Genomic DNA, 18,415 nt, shown 5'->3' with positions numbered 1-18,415 from the left:
GTGGGAATATAGGCTGTAAAACCCTTTTAATATCCTGGTAAGTCCACTACCAGCAGTTTAGTTTTTTGATATATATGAGGGGGGGAAAGAGGGAGCAGTTGCTAGTAAAATGTGGTAATTGCTTAAAGCTTCATATTCGAATGCAAATCACTAAATAAATAGTCAATTAAATGTCACAGTTAGTTAAGTCACATACTTCTGTTATGCCTGTATAAGTATTCTAAGGAAGCCAGTGAGCGATTTAAGGATTATTATGCTGCTTCATCAAAGTATCTTCTGTGGTGTTGTATTGATTTTTGCGTGCTCATGAATAATGGTATGTTAAACAGGATAGTTGACTGGCATCCCATCAGGCATTTGGAATTGTTTTGAAACTTTTCAAGGCATTGCGCTGAGACACTGAATTCTGCATGATAGTAAAGAGGCTTGTATCTCACTAACTGGAAAAGCTAGAGTCTACTGAAGAATATCGGAGTTATTTTGCAAACTTCACATCCTCTTTTGAATGCAAACCTTTGATTTTATTTCATTTCATAAAATTTATGTACCACCTGTTTGTAACAAACAAACTTCAAAGTAGTTTCCAGAAGAATACACAGATAGAATTAGCAATCAAAACAGCTATTTAAAACATTCAAAAAGCAATTTAAATCAATGATAAGCTACAAACAGTATTTGTTTTGAACTTGCATCATCTGTCTGCTCCACTTCCTGAGATGTAAGTAGTAGTCCAAGATCAGTTTCAACAACACACTATTTATTTATCGTTCGGCTTGGTTTTCATTCTAGAGGAAACCATGGTTTGTATCTTACCATGATGAGCTGCAGTACGTACTAGTGCATGCTGCCCTATCGCTCCCACTTTGCTCCACTGTTCCTGGAGCTGGAAGAAACAAACTATGAAGCTTGGCATTACACGCAAATCAGTGCTTGTGGTTTGCTGCTTCCCCAACAAACTATGAGTAAGAAGCTAAGGTTTGCCTTACTGCTCGTATTTTGTTTGGAACAAACAAATCACTAGCATTGGTTCACATGCAAGTAACAATAACCTCATGGTTTGTTTCTTCCACTTCCAGGCCCAGGTAGGGTCGTTCAAAGAAGGAGCAATTGAGCACTATGCACTAACATGCTGCTTGTTCACAGTAAGCCATGGTTTATTGCTTAGCATGGATTACCATAACGCAAAAGCTGGGCCTATTCTGAACTCAAAAACACATATGTGCACATATGCACAGTAAAGCAAATTATGTTATACACAAACATGGGGAAATACTACAAGCATTAGTGGATCATCATATTCTGCACTTGAAGCAAATTACTCTTAATTCCCCTTCACCTGTTTATTGCATGGAGGGGTCTCCTCAGAATAGCACAAGAGGCTATGGAGTCACACTGCTGGCCCCACCCATTGTCACACAATTTACCTGGTCCCTCAGGTGTCCATACATTGAACTTGGGACATCTGCATAGGGGAGGCCTACATGCGTGTGTGCACGTAGCCCAAAATATTTTATAAACCAAATATAAAATAATTTATTTAAAAGAGTCTTGAATGCTACTCAGCTACTCAATGGGCTCTGAGTGGAAAATGCTGACATTCTCTCTCTCTCAAACGTTTTGTGCATTTGGACACTCAATGATGAGAAAGGAGAGCATGTATTAAGGTACAGTGGTACCTCAGGTTACAGACGCTTCAGGTTACAGACTCCGCTAACCCAGAAATAGTACCTCGGGTTAAGAACTTTGCTTCAGGATGAGAACAGAAATCATGCTCCGGCGGTGCGGCGGCAGCGGGAGGCTCCATTAGCTAAAGTGGTATCTCAGGTTAAGAACAGTTTCAGGTTAAGAATGGGCCTCCAGAACGAATTAAGTTCTTAACCTGAGGTACCACTGTACAGCAGTAATAAATACTATGCTGTAAGAACAGCCATGGACACGACATTTTGGAAGTTGGTCTAGATTGCTAGTGGGTACCCCGAGACTGCAGGTGCACGGCCACAGGCCACATAGCCCATGCTTTAACCTGGCCTTGTGCTTATGACTTGGTACTCTGGCATTTCACTAACTGTTTCTGTGGTGATTCACATCAGGATGTGAAGGTTTGTCATTCTGTTAGCGAATGCCCACTCCTTCTTCCCTTGTGTGTGGGTGTATGTTCAGGTGTCACTTTAACCCATTCCTTTCTTCTTGTGCAGCTTAATTTTTCAAGGCACACTTTAGGTTCTTTCATGGCACACTGTTGTGGCCTGGTAAATTGTGTGAGTAATCACAAGGCCCAGATGTGGTTTGGAGAGCAAACTCTGAGGGCTCATCCTCACTTCTGTTTGTCTCTTGGTTTTCGGGCATGGGTCTGATAGGTTTTTCTTTTGTTCCACTGTTTTCTCCGGGAAAACCCACTGCAGACCCTCCAATTTCCCTATTTTCGAGGGACGTCCCTGATTTAGAGAAGCTGTCCTGGTTTCTGATTTGATCCTGGAATGTCCTGGTTTTGCTTAGGATGTCCCTACTTTCAATGGAGAAATGTTGCACAAATACATACAATTATTGAAGTAACGCTTTGACAATACAGTGGAACCTCGTGTTACGTACCATCCTCCTTACGAATGCTTCTGGTAACGAGCTCCACTATCCCGGAAGTAGATGCTCCTGGTTGCGAACTTTGCCCTGGGATGCGAGCAGAAGACATGCACTGGCGGTGCGGCAGCAGCAGGAGGCACCATTAGCGAAAGCGCGCCTCATGTTAAGAACGGTTTTGGCTTAAGAACGGACCTCCGGAACAAATTAAGTTTGCAACCGGAGGTACCACTGTAACTATCCTTCCCTCTAAGTTTCTGTATGATCTGCAGGTAACTCTAGGTGGACTGTGTAAATTTGTTTTGATGGTATGAAATTGCCCCCCCACAATCTAAAGGCGGTGGAGAGGAAAAAATCATTTTATTATTTAATTTCTTAAACGAAAGATTGCCCTTCTGTGGCCATCTAAATTCAAGGGTAGGATAATTCTGACTGCACATTTCCTCCAGTGGTATTTCTGAGAATCCTGTGCCCTGCTTCTATAAGTGGAATACATTACAAAATGTCCCTTCGGCTAGTGGCTAATCCTGTGAACTGTTGTGCACTGTGATCCCCAATGCGTGTGCAGTACAGAAAGTAAACCCTCCTCAATTCATTAAGAGCATAAGACTGCAGACTTATGCTAAAAGTCTAAACATTGAAGTCTGAGCGAGACTTTCTTCCAAGCAGACATGCATAAGGTGTTTCTGTTAGTGTTCCATGTGGCTCCACTGCTGGTTTACATTCTCCTTCCTTCAGACGTCCTGTTCTCTTTCCCCGCCCATCCTGTGAATGAGTCAGAGTGAAAGCAGAAGCTGATGAACGTTACATAGGGTGAAGCCAAGCAGAGCCAGCAGGGCTATTTTAAAACTCTATTGGTTTCCAATTCTCCCTGTCTTTTATGCAGGGCTTAGGCTTGCCTTGCCCTATTGCTCTAGATGAAGTTCTCATTCTGAGGTGATGAGTGCTGGGATTTCCTTCGGGGAAAACCTGCATAGAATTCTCTGCTTTGTGACCTTGGTGAGTCTTCTTTTATGATAAAAAGAGTGCGGAAGAGACCCATAGTAGTGGAAGCAGAGAAATTGCTGAGAACCAGTGAAAGGTTGAAGAAGCCAAGAATATCTTCTAAATTGCTAATTCATCCAAATTTGGAGAAGGTAACAGGGCTTCAGCTGATCTCTGGATTTAGGGATTTGAGGGAGGCAATGCTCATGGGACTTGCCTTTCTACTTGTACCTGGTTATTACATGTGTAATTTCTGATATGCTTTCAGGTGGTCTGTGAGAATATAACAATAATTTAATTCCAGAAGAATAAACATACAAGTTGTATGCACAAAAGGGCTTGTGGTGGCTTGAAAGATTGTGCCATAAACTTCCATGGGCCAGCTAGAGTCCACTTTATCATCCAGTACATGAAGTGTTATACTGAGTTGACACACGCACACGCACACACACACACACACACACACACACACTCTGAGAGAGAGGTCGAGGTCAAAAGACTGAGGTGTACAGTCTCTGACATCTCCATGCAAAACTGAAATGTACACAAGATATCCTGTCCTTATCTTGTATACACTGTTGTTTTGCATAGAAATCTCAGACTGTACCTCTGCATTCTGTGGCCTTTTGGCTGCTCTGTTTGCATTTTCTTTCCCCTCTAAACTTTGTGTGCGCATGCATTTCTCCTCCTCACTCCAGATATATAATCCCCCAGATGAGAATAATACTTCTTTTGCCTAATGAATTGAGCTGTAGTACATGAAACCTTATGTGCTACCTCAAAAATAAAGCAAATTAAGGTATTTCCCTAAGCCAGTGGTGGCCACACTTGGCCTTCCAGCTGTTTTTGGACTACAACTGCCATCATCCCTAGCTAACAGGACCAGTGGCCAGGGATGATGGGAATTGTAGTCCCAAAACAGCTGGAGGGCCAAGTATGGCCACCACTGCCCTAAGCAAACAGTGATGGACACAGTTAAAGCTTCCTTCCATCTGCACTCAAGCCCAGCTGGATGCATGGTTGTGGGAGGAAGGTCTGTAGTGATCCATAATGGAGATATTATTTGCAGAGATTCCAGGTTCAATCCTTGTCATAGGGCTGGTAAACACTTAAAAACCTGGACAGCTGCAATGTAGTTAGTGTAGAATATATTGATGTAGATGGAGCAGTGGTCTGACTTAGTATGCATCCTGGGTAAAGGGAAAAGTTTACCTAGGCAACAGATTGATGCATACTCCATGTCATTGAGGTGTCAAGGCATTATTATTGAGGGTAGACTTACGAATTGGATCTGCATAGTGGTATATTACTAGCACATGTCATAGTTGCATATAGAGGTTTGTAACTATGTCTGTCTACTATTTTGTAACCCTTTCTCCATGCAGTCGTCGTTTCATTTGGAATGCACAGTACAGTGGTTGGTACCTTGGGTTACATACGCTTCAGGTTACAGACTCCGCTAACGCAGAAATATTACCTCGGGTTAAGAACTTTGCTTCAGGTGAGAACAGAAATTGTGCTCCGGCAGCGCGGTGGCAGCAGGAGGCCCCATTAGCTAAAGTAGTACTTCAGGTTAAGAACAGTTTCAGGTTAAGAACGGACCTCCGGAACAAATTAAGTACTTAACCTGAGGTACCACTGTATAGCTACATCAGAGTAAAGAATGGGTTCAAATTCTGGAAACCTTTCAGGCTGTGTCCTACAGCACCTTTGGGCAACTGCTAGGGGCCCAGTACTCCAGCAGAACCCACTGACACTTGGTGTGGGCCAATCTTTAACACAGGGGTAGGCAACCTAAGGCCCGGGGGCTGGATGTGGCCCAATCACCTTCTCAATCTGGCCTGCGGACAGTCCGGGAATCAGCATGTTTTTACATGAGTAGAATGTGTTCTTTTATTTAAAATGCATCTCTGGGTTATTTGTGGGGCATAGGAATTCGTTCATTTTTTCCCTTCAAAATATAGTCTGGCCCACCGTCTGAGGGACGGTGGACTGGCCCACGGCTGAAAAAGGTTGCTGACCCCTGTTTAACACAACAGTAAAAAAATCCCTGGTACTCTGAGCAGTGCTAGGCTGGGCATTTCTCCAGGACACTGTGAGAAATTAAAATGGTGGGTAGACTAAGCTGCCCAGCAGTGCTCAAATTATCGTTCCTCCTGCCATTGCCAGGTAAGCCTGCCCCCCCCCCAGCTCTCTCTTACAAACAAGTCAGAAAAGCAGGAATGTCCTAAATGGGGATCACAAAGTGTGCAATTTTAGATTAATTGGCAAACTAAATGTTAATAAGTCCATCAAAGCTGAATGGAATTCACTTATCAGTCCTTCTTATTGCACACATGATGATTTGTGGTCATGATGCTACTGGAGCCTTCACACGTGATCCAGCTTTCAATACTCTTTATTGAAAGAGTAGGCACAAGGAAGAGGGGGACAAGGAGAAGAGGACGACAGAGGACGAGATGCTTCATATCCCATAGCTTTCTGCTGACATCCTGTAGGTTTTTATGCCACACGTGTTCTGGGCCTTTCTTGTCCCACTTTCATTGTGCTACAGCCCATCCAGATAGCAATAATGTGGTGGCATGGAGGAATCTTTGCAGAAGGATCTAAAGCAGAATAAATCCACCACTAATGCACTATTACAGCATCAATAGAGCTGAATTGATGCGCCTGCAGCAGAGCACTAGCCCTGTATAGAAATTGCATGCAGTGCACGTAAAATGTGATGCACACTTGTCCTTTTTTGCAAGTTGCTTTGAAAGTGCTTTATAAGGAAAAGCAGGTTAGAACTTCTTGAAACAAATAAAAATACACTCCTTAAAACACACACACACATATATATAAAACAAATTAGAAGGCTGTACATTGTTAAGAATTTCAAAACTGAAAGAAACACTTAGGGCTCTAACATTTAATGAACCATTAAACTTATCAGTTTTAATAATCTTTTGATGCATTTAAAAAGCTTCCCCCAATTCAATGGGTAGTGATTTAATAAAAGGAATATTTACTTTTTATATGAGCACTTAAAATGACCATAGGCAATAGCAACTGAGAACAGGAATTCATTCTTCATTCACTTCCTACACAAAAGGGAATTTCACTTATAAGATAGTGCCGGTTCTGATGCATCATATTCAAAACAAAAGAATGCCCCATGTCACCTGCTTGAAGAAATCTTAGTCAACCAGTCATATGACTTTTGGTTGATTTGCATATGGATGAAAGCAATTATTTTGAAGCAAGAAGCATGCTTAGCTTTTATTTTCTGGGTAGGCCTTGAGTGTTAGAAAGGGGTTTTTCTCCTGGACCTTAGAGATAGCGATGAAGGGGATAGAGGGGATTCTACCAGCCCGCCTCTCTCAAGATCAGTCTCTTCCTCTTCTTCTGACACTTCCTGCACCTCCTCACCCAACTACTAAAACTCTCTCCCTTCCTCCAGCCCTGGCTGCTGCCTCATGGGTGGCACAGAACCCCATAAATCACTGCCCCCTTTGCCTGTATCATCACTGCCCTGCCTTTGCCACACACTCCTCGAAGACCTGCCAGTACCTGGCACATCCCCCTGTAGCAATAATCTCCCAGGCCTCTTCACCAGGAGAGCGCATGAAGTACAGCAATCTATACCATAATCTCAGCACCCTATCACAACACACCAACCTCACATAACTCTGACAGGGAATGTGGAACGGGGTTGCATTTTTCTGACCGCAGGTCTTGTGTGCTTAGAATCCGCTGATGGAGTACTAAGGAGAAACAACACTTTGTTTTGCGTTTATTCATTTATTGAAAGCAATTCATTTTAGCAATTGTTTACTGCTTCATCATAGCTCTCTATGCAGTGTACAGGAGACCTCATACAATAGGATTAAAAATGAGTTAAACTTGTAAATGAAAGAGTTGGAAGGGACCCCAAGGATAATCTAGTCCACCCATGCAGTAATGTCAGGATTCCATCAAAAAGTTTGCAGGGTTTTTAAATTTATTTTAAGTCTTCAGTAAGTGCCTCTCGTACTTCAACTGGAAAGGAGTTGCACAGCATTGTGCCCACAATACTGAACACACAGTTGCTTGTGGATATGAGCCAGGCCATGGAGGACCACAAACAGTGACTCTCCCAATGGCCTTGGTGGTCAAGCAGGGGTATGACGGATCAGGGGTTATGCACCAGAATGTGCATAATGTGTCATCTACATATTTTATGCATAAAAGTGGCACCATAGAAAATTGTATGCATTGTGCATTGACTTGAAGCTGGTGATGAAAGCATATTTACCTTGAGATCTTACACACGCAAATGGTTGTTACCTTCCCCAAGCCTAGAACATAGGATAGGTTCAACCTAAGTGAATCAGTGCATTCTGTATTAATTTTAAGGCTGAAATGTATTGAGATGTTCTCTTTCAGATGGTGTTTGGCTCATTTGTCTGTCCCAATTACAGTCATACCTCAGGTTACAGCTGCTTCAGGTTGCGTTTTTTCGGGTTGCGGACTGCTGAAACCCGGAAGTACCGGAATGGGTTACTTCCGGCTTTTGGCATGCGCAGAATCACAACCCATGTGTGCGCAGACGCGGGTTGCGAACATGCATCCCACATGGATCACTTTCGCAACCTGAGCGTCCACTGTATTTCAAGAGATACTGGGTGCTATACTGAAGAGAATGAAAAAACTAGAGAGGTCATAAGGAGGATCCTGGGAGAGTTTCCCAAGTATGAATTTGGGAGACTTATCACACAAGTTGGAACATATATTCCTATGGTGTAAGGAATGTTCTTGTTTCAGTTTGTTTGAGGTTAAGCTGATTTCTGAGCCCAGAGTGCCTGTAGTCTATGAATAAGCTAACCATCGTGTGCCAGTTGTTATGTACTGCCTGTGTTATGACAGCAAGAAGGAATATGATCACTTTATCTATGCCCAGATAGGGCCTGTAAGCTCTTCACACTCCCTGACTGAAGAAGGCAGCTAGTAAAAGAGCTGAGGCGCTTTGAGGACAAAAGCTTAACCAGCAGGGTGTAAACTCCTGCTTACATATTTAGGAATCTGAAAAAGCAGCTGGATTCTTCCTCTGAAGTGCTGAGGAGGCCATGCAAAATTGCTCTGAAAGCATATTCACTATAAGAGCTTACATATGGTTACTTGCTTCCCTAAGCCTAAGTAAGGCATAGGATGGGTTAAACCTAAATGAATTTATTTATTTTTTACCCATCAAAAGTGCCCTGCATGCCTGATAAACCAGCTGCTTATTCCAGGAAATAATTTCAATGATACATTTTTTTTCCAGTGTAGCATTGGTCAGACCACACCTGGAATATAGTGTCCAGTTCTAGATGCCACAATTTAAGAATGATATTCAAATGTCACCCCAGTCATCAATTTGCTGTGGACCTTGGCCAAGCCACGGATTCCCCGCCTCTGCTTCCTACCTGTACTATGGATTTCATCGCACTGGGCTTTGTTCGATAGAATTGATTTGCCCCTGAAATGGTCCTGGTTTGACAGTCAAAATTACTACCTCTATTGGAGACCACTGGAATATGAGAGACCAGTTTGCCGGATGAGAGATTGATTGAATTTTTGGCAGGTGGGGGGCAGTGGACAACAGAGAGGCCCCCACCCCTCTAGGTAATTGGTTCCATTGTTGAAATTCCCTTGCTGCTCAATTGAACTCTATCCTCAATAAACTTAAGCCTCTTAGATCTAGTCCTGCCTTCTGGGTAGTAGCAAACAAGTGTTTGCCCTCTCCTAAGTGCTTGCATTATTATTCTTATTAGCTGATCAAAATGTGCTTAATCCCTTCCTTCTCTAGCAAAATATTCCAGCAAATTGGTTGCATCTAATCAGTACAGTTTTATCTTTGGTGTTTTTCTTTATTTGCAGCCTGAGCATCTTTTCGTGATCCTGGCATAGGCTGGGCGCTATTATCCCTAACATGGGAAGAAGTGGCAGGACTGCAGTTCTCTAAGTAGTGATACTCTGAACCATATTTCATCCTCATGCCAGAGCAAACAAGGCCCTTATCTCTCTTGAATTCCATCTGTCTCTCATGTTTGGAGTCCAGGGACTCGGGGAACCACCTCTGCCTTCATTCAGCAAAGTTTAATATACACTTCTTGTCACCTGACCGGAGATGATAAGAAATCTGAATGAGGGCAGAGGGTTTCCATTTTCTGGGTCATTACAGGGCAAAGATTAATGTAGAAGGAAAGGGGATCATTAACTCACTTTGATGTTAAACTTGTTTTTTTTTAAGTGAGTGAATGAGGAGGCCAACACTGGGAACACCATTTTGTTAGCAGTTTTTGTGGTTGTGTTTTTTGAAAGGAGAGCAAGAATTCATGAAAGATGGCTATAGCTCATTCAGACATTTTAAATGAGGGCTATGTTACGTTGTCTCTGCTTTAATGAAAGTTTTTTGGTGGGGAAGCTGCTGTTTTTCTTGTTGTTGATTTTAATTATGATACGATGTTTCATTTTTAGCATTGTTTTGCTTGTAAGCTATTTATTGATAGATGGCTATATAAATTGAAGAAGAAGAAGAAGAAGAAGAAGAAGAAGAAGAAGAAGAAGAAGAAGAAGAAGAAATTAAAGTAAACCATTTAACTTGCCATTAAAGAACCAAGTCCAGTCTTTGAAAAGCACTGGTTTGTTCCCGACTTCAGGAGTGCCTGTGATTTCTTGTTTAGGTTGTTAACATGCATCTTGGAAGAGCAATTGTGTGGCTGTTATTGAACCGGCACTGCAAACCTGTATTCTTTTTGCTAGACGAAGATCCCATTGAAATCAGCTGGACTTAACTCTGGGCTCGACACACTTCGCTTGCCCCATGCCTGGAAAGCACAGGTCCAAGCAGTTTTCTGTTTGCCCCACAGCTTGCTCTGATTCAGCAGTAAAGAGTGGATTTCCCCAGGAGGAAGGGGTTAGGACAAGTGGAAGTGTGGACAAGCCTTCTGAGTAGACATGCAGTGGGTGCCTACTGAGAAGATCCATAAAAATGCAACTGTAACAAAAGGAACTATTGTGATAATAAGAAATATTTGTGTTTTTTTGGGGGGGTGGCACCAAGAATCATATAAATTGAGGGGAGGAGAGAGACCAGTACAGCCAAAGAAACATGACCACCTGCTCCTCTTTGCAAGTTCACTTCATCTAATGGAACAAATTCATTATAGTCACTGTTTGCAATTATGTCTGATATAGAGCCTAAATGTGTCTTTCTGTCCATATGTGCTTGTCCTACCCTTGTGAAATTAGACCAAGAGTCACATGAATGTCAGCCAAGGGCTGTATTTCCCACCCCCCAGCTCGAACATCTAAAATCCATAAAATTAGAATACTTATAGAATACAAGCATCCATTCAAATGTAAAAAGCAAAAAACAAACAAACCCCAAAACAAACAGTGATGTGCTTCATGTTGTTATACTTAAAATATGTTATTGTTTTGCTCTTGTTTTGTAGTTTCTGATTGTAGTTCATGCGCAACTAGGATCTGGAAAAACATCTTGGAATGATCTGAGCTCCTGCAAGAAACTCTGAATTGACATAGCAGTTCAGCTCATGCAACACTTATCTTGCCTAGCTTTTAACTGCTATTATACTTGATATTTGGGAAAGTTCAGTGAAAAAAGAATTACATATTTTGTTCTGGTCAGCTTCACATAAATTATAAAAGATGTTAGAAAAGATACATAAAGCAACCGTGGGGTCATAGAGTGTCCACACTAAGCTCAACTCCATTAACACAGTCAAGCCAAGAATTTTGCTGCTGCTGTACCTATTAGAATCACTTATGCTAAGGAACTTTCAGTCTTGGTAAAATTCAGATGCATATTTCGCCGTCCATGGCCATATTTCTGCTATAAGGGCAAAGGCCACATTTTATAGCCTTCTTTTGATGCTGAATGCTTGTGCATAAATCCTTCCACTTTCCTTCTCAGGATTTTAAGTGTCCCGTGGGAAACGCTGATAGATCCAAAATACCTGCCATGGCGTCGCGAATTGGCTTGCGGATGCAGCTCATGCGAGAGCAAGTCCAGCAAGAGGAGCAGCGGGAGCGCATGCAGCAGCAGGCAATGATGCATTACATGCAGCAACAGCAGCAGATGCCAATGGCTCCAACCCCTGCCATCAACACACCAGTTCATTTCCAGTCACCACCCTCTGTGCCGGGAGAAGTCTTAAAGGTACAGCTTGAGTAAACAAAAGTCTTGGCAATGCCTAGCTGGGAAGCCAAATGGAGGCACTATTTATGCTATGGAAATTGCATAGATGGATGTCTTGCGTTTGCAAATCAACAAGTAATGGACAGGGATAGCTCGGCCACAGTGATCCCCGTGCAGGTAACTGGGCTATTGTAGTGTGCTCTACGTTGGGCAGCTTGTACAAAATGCGGTTGTTAGGTTGCTAATGGGAGCAGCCTATTGCAGTCCTGCGAAACCTCTGCTGCCCATTTGCTACTGGGCCAGTTTTAAGATTCTGTTGTTGACATATAAAGCCCTGAACAACTCAAGAAGACCTGAATCTATGCAGACCAGCCTGTCTGCTTAAATCTTAGGATGAGCTGGTTGAGCCACAGCCTGTGGAAATACATCTCCCAATGGAGGGTTGTAGAAAGTGAGTCCCAGAAGAATCAGTATTTTGGGACCTGTGCTGTTGAACTTGTTCACTGATGATCTAGAGAGTTAGGGCTCAGCAGTGAGGTAAAGTTTGCTGACGATGCCAAATTGTTCAGTGTGGTTAAAAAAAGAGAGAAGAGATTGTGAGGGGTTCAAAAAAAGGATAGACAGAGGTAGAGGAAAATGTGAACAATTGCAATTACACACAGTTTTGAGTATGGTTACGATTTAAAATGAGGGCGGAGGGGTTCAGGCAAGCCATAGTCGTGTGGAGTCAATACTCTATAAGAAAATAAAGCATTTTTGTTCCTGAAGAGCTGCTCAGTTGAAATCTCCTGCTACTTTTTATATGACAGCCCTCTGCTTCTACGTCTTTCCTCTCCTTTTTCCTGGACGCTTTCAGGTTCAGTCCTTCCTGGAGAACCCTACCACATACCACCTGCAACGGTCACGAGACAAGAAGGTCCAAGAATTCTTGTCTGAAACCTATGGGAACAAGTTTGCTCCACTGCTCAGCGCTCCGTCTCCTAAGCCGCCTCCTTCTGTCTCGCCTGGCGTGAGGCCGAGCCATGTCATGCCCTCCTCTGCCGGCAATAGTACCCCCAACAGCCCAATGGCAATGCTCAACATTGGCTCCAACCCAGAAAGGGAGGTGAGTGAGTGGCTTCTATTCCTGGGGAACTGCGGATCTTTTGGGAGGGTTGGGAGATAATTCTGAACCCAGTTCCACTTTTCCTGGGACTGTAGAAAGTATTATAGGAAGCAGGAGCATTTGTTGTGGGGGAGAATTCAAGCTTGCAACCACCTCCCCTTTCTGCAAACTGAATTGAGAAGGTTCCACTATATAGTTGCACTATATAGTTGTATTCTCCTAGTTTTGCATCTTCAAGTTTTAGAAAAGTTTTGCAGCTTCAAGTTTTAGAAAAGGGACAAAACAGAAGTTTTTGTATCACTGTAGGGACTATAATAAAGGAACATGGTGACTGCTGGGGAACTTTCATCTCCTTTCTTTTTTGGTAGGAGGTGCTGTAGGAACACATGAAAGAAGCAAACCTTTGTAAGACTCACTTAAATCTGCAGTTGTGTTTCTCATGTCTGTGTACATGGATGCATTTATTTTTTTAGTGAAAAAGTCAGTATTGACAGGATAGAGGAAATGGTTCTTATAGCTCAAAGGCTACTTTTCCTTCCAGATAGATGACGTCATTGAAGACATAATGCAGCTGACAACTACTGTGGGGTGCATTAATCCAGAAATTCATATGCCAAATACTGTGAGTATCTCTGGTTTTTTGCTTCTTGTTGTCAGAAAGGGAGGGAATGATGGAGGAAGGAAAGCTACAAGATCATCATCTCCTGGATGAATGGTGGTCAAGCTATGAAAACCATCCTAATGGGGGGGGGAATAAGCTGCACTGTGTCCATTCTGTGGGCCTATTGGGATGCTAGTTTGGACAGTAACATACCCTGCTACAACATTAGCGGCTGTGGAGTCTCAAATGTTTTTTAAACCCTGGCAGTCAATATAGTTTTCTTGGATTCACATCACTGGGATGAAGCTGGCTGTCTCTAAATCAGAAGGCGCCAGAACGATGCCCTCTAGAAGTTGTTGGACTCCCAGGTCCCAGCCAGCGTGGCCAATTTATTTATTTAACCTGTATACCACTTTATATTTCAAGAAATCCCAAAGTGGTCATGGATGGTGATGATAGCTGTGGTCTGACAACATCTGGAGGGCACCCCCCCACACTTTGTAACCAGGAGCTCAGTCAGTAGAGCATGAAATGCTTGATCTCAAGGTCATGGGTTTGAGCCCCACATTAGGCAAATGATTCCTTCACTGCAGGGGGTTGGACTAGATGACCCTCGTCGTTTTCGCCAACTCTCTACAGTACTGTGATTTTAATATGATACTTTGCATCTGGCTGGAATCCTATTTCTTTGCCCCTTCCATTCTGTTGTATGTTATTCCTATGCAAATTTTTTAAAGTGTTTTCTTCCTTTCCTTTGTTTTCCAGCTGCCATTGTCCAGCAGCCACATGAATGTGTATAGCAGCGATCTTCAGATGACACCCTCTGTAGTGGGCATGACCAGCAGCTCCTGCCCGGCCGATCTGACGCAGAAGAGAGAGCTCACGGGTAACTTGACAGGGCTTACAATCCTTGGATCCATGCCTGAGTTGATTTGTTGGGGCTGTATCCAGCCCCAGCTTCGACTCAGGGTATAGGTCACTGGGAAGTCTGTTTTCATGTGTGCACGTGAGCATATATGCACATGCACATGTGCAACAGCACTCTTGTTTCTCTTGACCCACTGCTTTGCTTGACAGCTTGGTCTTTTGTGTCTAGATGCAGAAAACCGTGCATTGGCTAAGGAACGCCAGAAGAAGGACAATCACAATCTGAGTGAGTGGTGCTTGGTTAAAACCATGTGGCCTGAACGTCTTCCCAAATTGTCTTCAGTGATCCCTGTTCTGTTTCCCCTTATTCCTTCTAGAGAAGATAAGAGAAATCTCTCTCTTTCATGGGCAGTGTGGCAACCCAGTGTGTACTGGCTTCTTTCAGAAGCAATACAGTCTTGCAGGAGTCTTAAAATTTCACTCCTTTGTTAATGCATGTATCTGACTGTCTTGATGCAGAGAAGGACCCCAGAACATGGAGATGTTAGGAACACTCTGTACCTGTTGCACAGAGCTGGGTCTGTCTTCACTTTTTGTGTTTTAGTCTTCTGCCGTCAGCCATTCAGCTTGGAACAAAAGGGTGCTCATGTATCCAGCAAGCCTTTTTATCACCTGAGTGGTTCATAGAAGGCGTGGGGTTTGGAGGTGGGCAGCTATTTCCAACACTGCTAAAGCATGGATTCATGTAATTGTGCTGCCTTGGTCTGGAAGAAATCAGCAACTGCAACTTTGTGTTTCTTCTTAGATTTCATTTCAAAGGCAGACACCTGTTTTAATATAATTAGCTATAAGAATGGAAGATAATCAGTTCGGTTCTGCTGCTCTTGGGATAAAGAAAGAAAGCTATGCTGTCAATCTGGGGAATAACCATTTTAGTCACGGTGTTACCTGGATTTTTTTGGAGGAGAAATTGCTGGTCATATGTAGTATAATATTTGTATTGGTTTATTTAAAAACATGCAAGCAGCGTATAAATGAAAGCAATTAGCATATTAACTCCAAACAGACAGAGGATCCATTAGCTAAAACAGACAGCCAGAAAAAGGCATTCTGAACTGCAAGTTATTTCTATCCTATTGGCTAACTCTGTCTCTAATTGTGACCTTCTTTCTGCTACACCAAAACTGCTTTTTTTTCTTATGCACACTGCATATACTTGCAAATGTGTAGGCACACAGTCACTGTGTGTGTTTTTGGATGCAAATATATGCAGCTTTAGGATTGTATCCAAGGCTGCACAGGCAGTGTTACACTTGCACAATGAGACTTCCTTCTCCTCTCCCCCACATACCTCCCAAAACTACTCCAGAGGGTCCCCCAAACCTGTTAAAAAGATTCTGAGAGTGTGGGGGTGCTACAAGGGAAAGGAGGGGAAGTTCTGCTGCATAAGTGGAACTCCCTTGAGTGAGTGGAACGGCAACATTAGATAGTTCTCAATTGATTCATAATTTCTTTCATCATATGATATTTAATCATTTATTTAGGCACCTTTGTGTTCATTTTTTATTGTATACTTTAATAAATATTCCATTTCCCCACTATTTTTGTTTTTCTCTTAGTTGAAAGAAGACGAAGGTTCAACATCAATGATCGCATTAAGGAACTAGGCATGCTGATCCCCAAAGCTGGAGACCTGTAAGTTGCGCTCAAATCTTCAATTATCCTAATGCCTCCTGAAGAGCCTCATGCTCTGAAACAGGCAGTGGGAATAAAGCCTTCTGGGAAATCATTGTTCCATATTCACTGAAAACACTACTTTCACTTCTGCCCCCCAAATATTCACAACACACCTTTTGTCTCAGCTAAAATTCCAAACTTCTTTAAGCCTTAAAGAAAAGATTTGTTAGAGGCAGATAAAACTTAGTATAATGGCACAAATGTTTGAGCTTTCCCCCCTTCATTTGTGTTTCAACACTAATTATGCTCTGACCATAATTGCCTCCAGAACTTTCCTGAATCTGGAAGTCATGCTTTTATTCTCTTAACATTCTGCTCCTATGTCTTCTTCCAGGGATGTGCGCTGGAACAAAGGGACAATCCTGAAAGCCTCTGTTGATTACATCAGGAGGATGCAGAAAGACTTGCAAAGGTCACGAGATCTTGAGAATCATTCTCGGCACCTGGAAATGGCAAACAAGCAGCTCTGGCTCCGCATACAGGTGAGTCCCCATCTTTTTGTCTTGTGCTCGCACCTCCTAAATCTCTTATGTGCATATAGCAACTGCCTTCCTTTTACCCATTCATTCCTTCAACCATCACTTTCCTCATCCCTACCCCCGTTCCAGTTGGTAGCCCTGTCTCATAATCTTGTGCTCAGGGAATAGATGAAAGAGGTTCTCAACCTTGGCTGCAAAGCTGATTCTTACTGTAGCCTTCACCCACGTGAAAGCATTACTGCCATTAGTAATGCCTATTGGAACTTTGGGTGGGTGGAGATCTTGTTGCTTGCTCACCTGTTGGACTGTTGTCATGTTTGTGTGCCTTGTCCTAAAGGAGCTGGAGATGCAGGCCCGAGTCCATGGCCTTCCAACTGCTTCACCTTCTGGCTTGAACATGGCTGAACTCGCTCAGCAAGTTGTGAAGCAAGAAACCCCTGGAGAAGAGGACACAACAGAGATCCAGCCGCCACCACAGCCACCACTCCACCCTGAGCAGGAGGCTCAGCAGCACCAGCCTCACTTTGCTCCTCCTCAGTCCCCTTACCACCAGCTGGACTTCACTCACGGCCTGAGCTTTGACGACAACTCGAGAGGCTTCCACGACCCTCTGGATCCCAGCCAAAACGTCTCCTTCCCTTCCCTGTCCAAGAAGGAGCTGGACTTGATGCTGATGGAGGATACCATGCTGCCCATGGCGTCTGACCCCTTGTTCTCTGCCGTGTCCCCGGAGGCTTCAAAGGCTAGCAGTCGCAGAAGCAGCTTCAGCATGGAGGACACAGATATGCTGTGATGAGAAGCTTCTAAGGCAGTAAAGACTTGGAGTCAAAATATTGTTTGTTTTCTAAAGATTCGTCCCTCTGCCTTATGCCTGCAGGCTTACACAAAGGGCATATGAGACTGAACAGAGATGCCTCCAGAACTAGGAGATTGTGTTTGTGTGCGCGCGTGGGGTAGGAATTGCTCTGCACAAAGCTCACCCCAGCTCTTGGAATGTTACCCCCAAGTTTCTCTTCTGCCTTGATTTGCCAAACACCCCCCACCCCCCACCCCCAAGCAGCCTTTCCTCCTCTGCCGTGACCACGGGATGATCATGGTTTTCTTATGGCCCCTTTATGGCCTTTCAGATCCCTGCAGGTGTATCTCAGGGCCCTGTGCCTTTGATACTACGTGTGCTGCAGATCCAGTTTGAGCATTTATGCAACAATGTGATTTTAGTGTTGACGGCTGGGTGGCAGCTTGTCCTGTTTGAGAAGCAGCTTTAACCAAGGCTTGGTGCTAATCTCTCTTTCTTCTTGAGGATTAGCACATCCCTTAAGCCTCACTGTGCCCCCCGTTCCTTTTTAGTCACTGCCTTATGAGAAACTGTTTTTTCTTAAAGGTGGGATATAAGTTCGCTAAATAAATAAAACTCTTGTCGTCATGCTGACTCCCATATTGGGGCTCCTTTCCTTATACAGTGGTACCTCTGGTTGTGCATGCTCCGCTACGAGCTCCGCTAACCCAGAAGTAGCCGCTCCTGGTTGCAAACTTTGCCCCAGGTTGCGAGTGGAAATCGCGCGCCAGGGGCACCATTAGCGCCTCAGGTTGAGAACTGTTTCCAGTTGTCAACGGACCTCCGAAATGGATTCCATTCATAACCAGAGGTACCACTGTACAGGGCAGGGATATCCAGTAGACCCCGCAAGATAGTGTGGTGCTACCACTTAGCAGTGTGGTGCGATGGGTGGTGATTTTGTATCAATTCTTTGGAGAGATAATATGATGGCTCTTGCAGAGCTTTTGCTAAAGTCAGAAGCCCAATTGGGATAATGGCAGCCTTAATTAACTTTTTGACGGCTTTCAAAATGCACACTCCATTAGATTTCGATTAGACCTTTAGTCTGAGTTGTCCAAAGCTCGGC

The 18,415-nt window shown here is 43.5% G+C and overlaps 1 protein-coding gene across 1 annotated transcript in view; it reads left to right on the top strand.

The window, feature by feature from the left end:
* Nucleotides 1-17,978, top strand: part of TFEB (transcription factor EB) — a 61,843-nt gene extending 43,865 nt beyond the window's left edge. Inside the window, exons 3-10 of the mRNA XM_053393120.1 lie at nt 11,498-11,743; nt 12,579-12,827; nt 13,369-13,449; nt 14,194-14,314; nt 14,525-14,581; nt 15,915-15,990; nt 16,367-16,514; nt 16,849-17,978. Of these exons, the coding sequence (XP_053249095.1) occupies nt 11,546-11,743; nt 12,579-12,827; nt 13,369-13,449; nt 14,194-14,314; nt 14,525-14,581; nt 15,915-15,990; nt 16,367-16,514; nt 16,849-17,304 (1,386 nt within the window). The 5' untranslated portion in view covers nt 11,498-11,545 and the 3' untranslated portion in view covers nt 17,305-17,978. The remainder of the gene's footprint in view (nt 1-11,497; nt 11,744-12,578; nt 12,828-13,368; nt 13,450-14,193; nt 14,315-14,524; nt 14,582-15,914; nt 15,991-16,366; nt 16,515-16,848) is intronic.
* Nucleotides 17,979-18,415: the final 437 nt, after the last annotated feature.

Source organism: Podarcis raffonei, chromosome 6 (assembly GCF_027172205.1).
Source record: "Podarcis raffonei isolate rPodRaf1 chromosome 6, rPodRaf1.pri, whole genome shotgun sequence".
Taxonomy (NCBI): Eukaryota; Metazoa; Chordata; class Lepidosauria; order Squamata; family Lacertidae; genus Podarcis; species Podarcis raffonei.
This window is presented reverse-complemented; position numbering and strand designations above follow the sequence as displayed.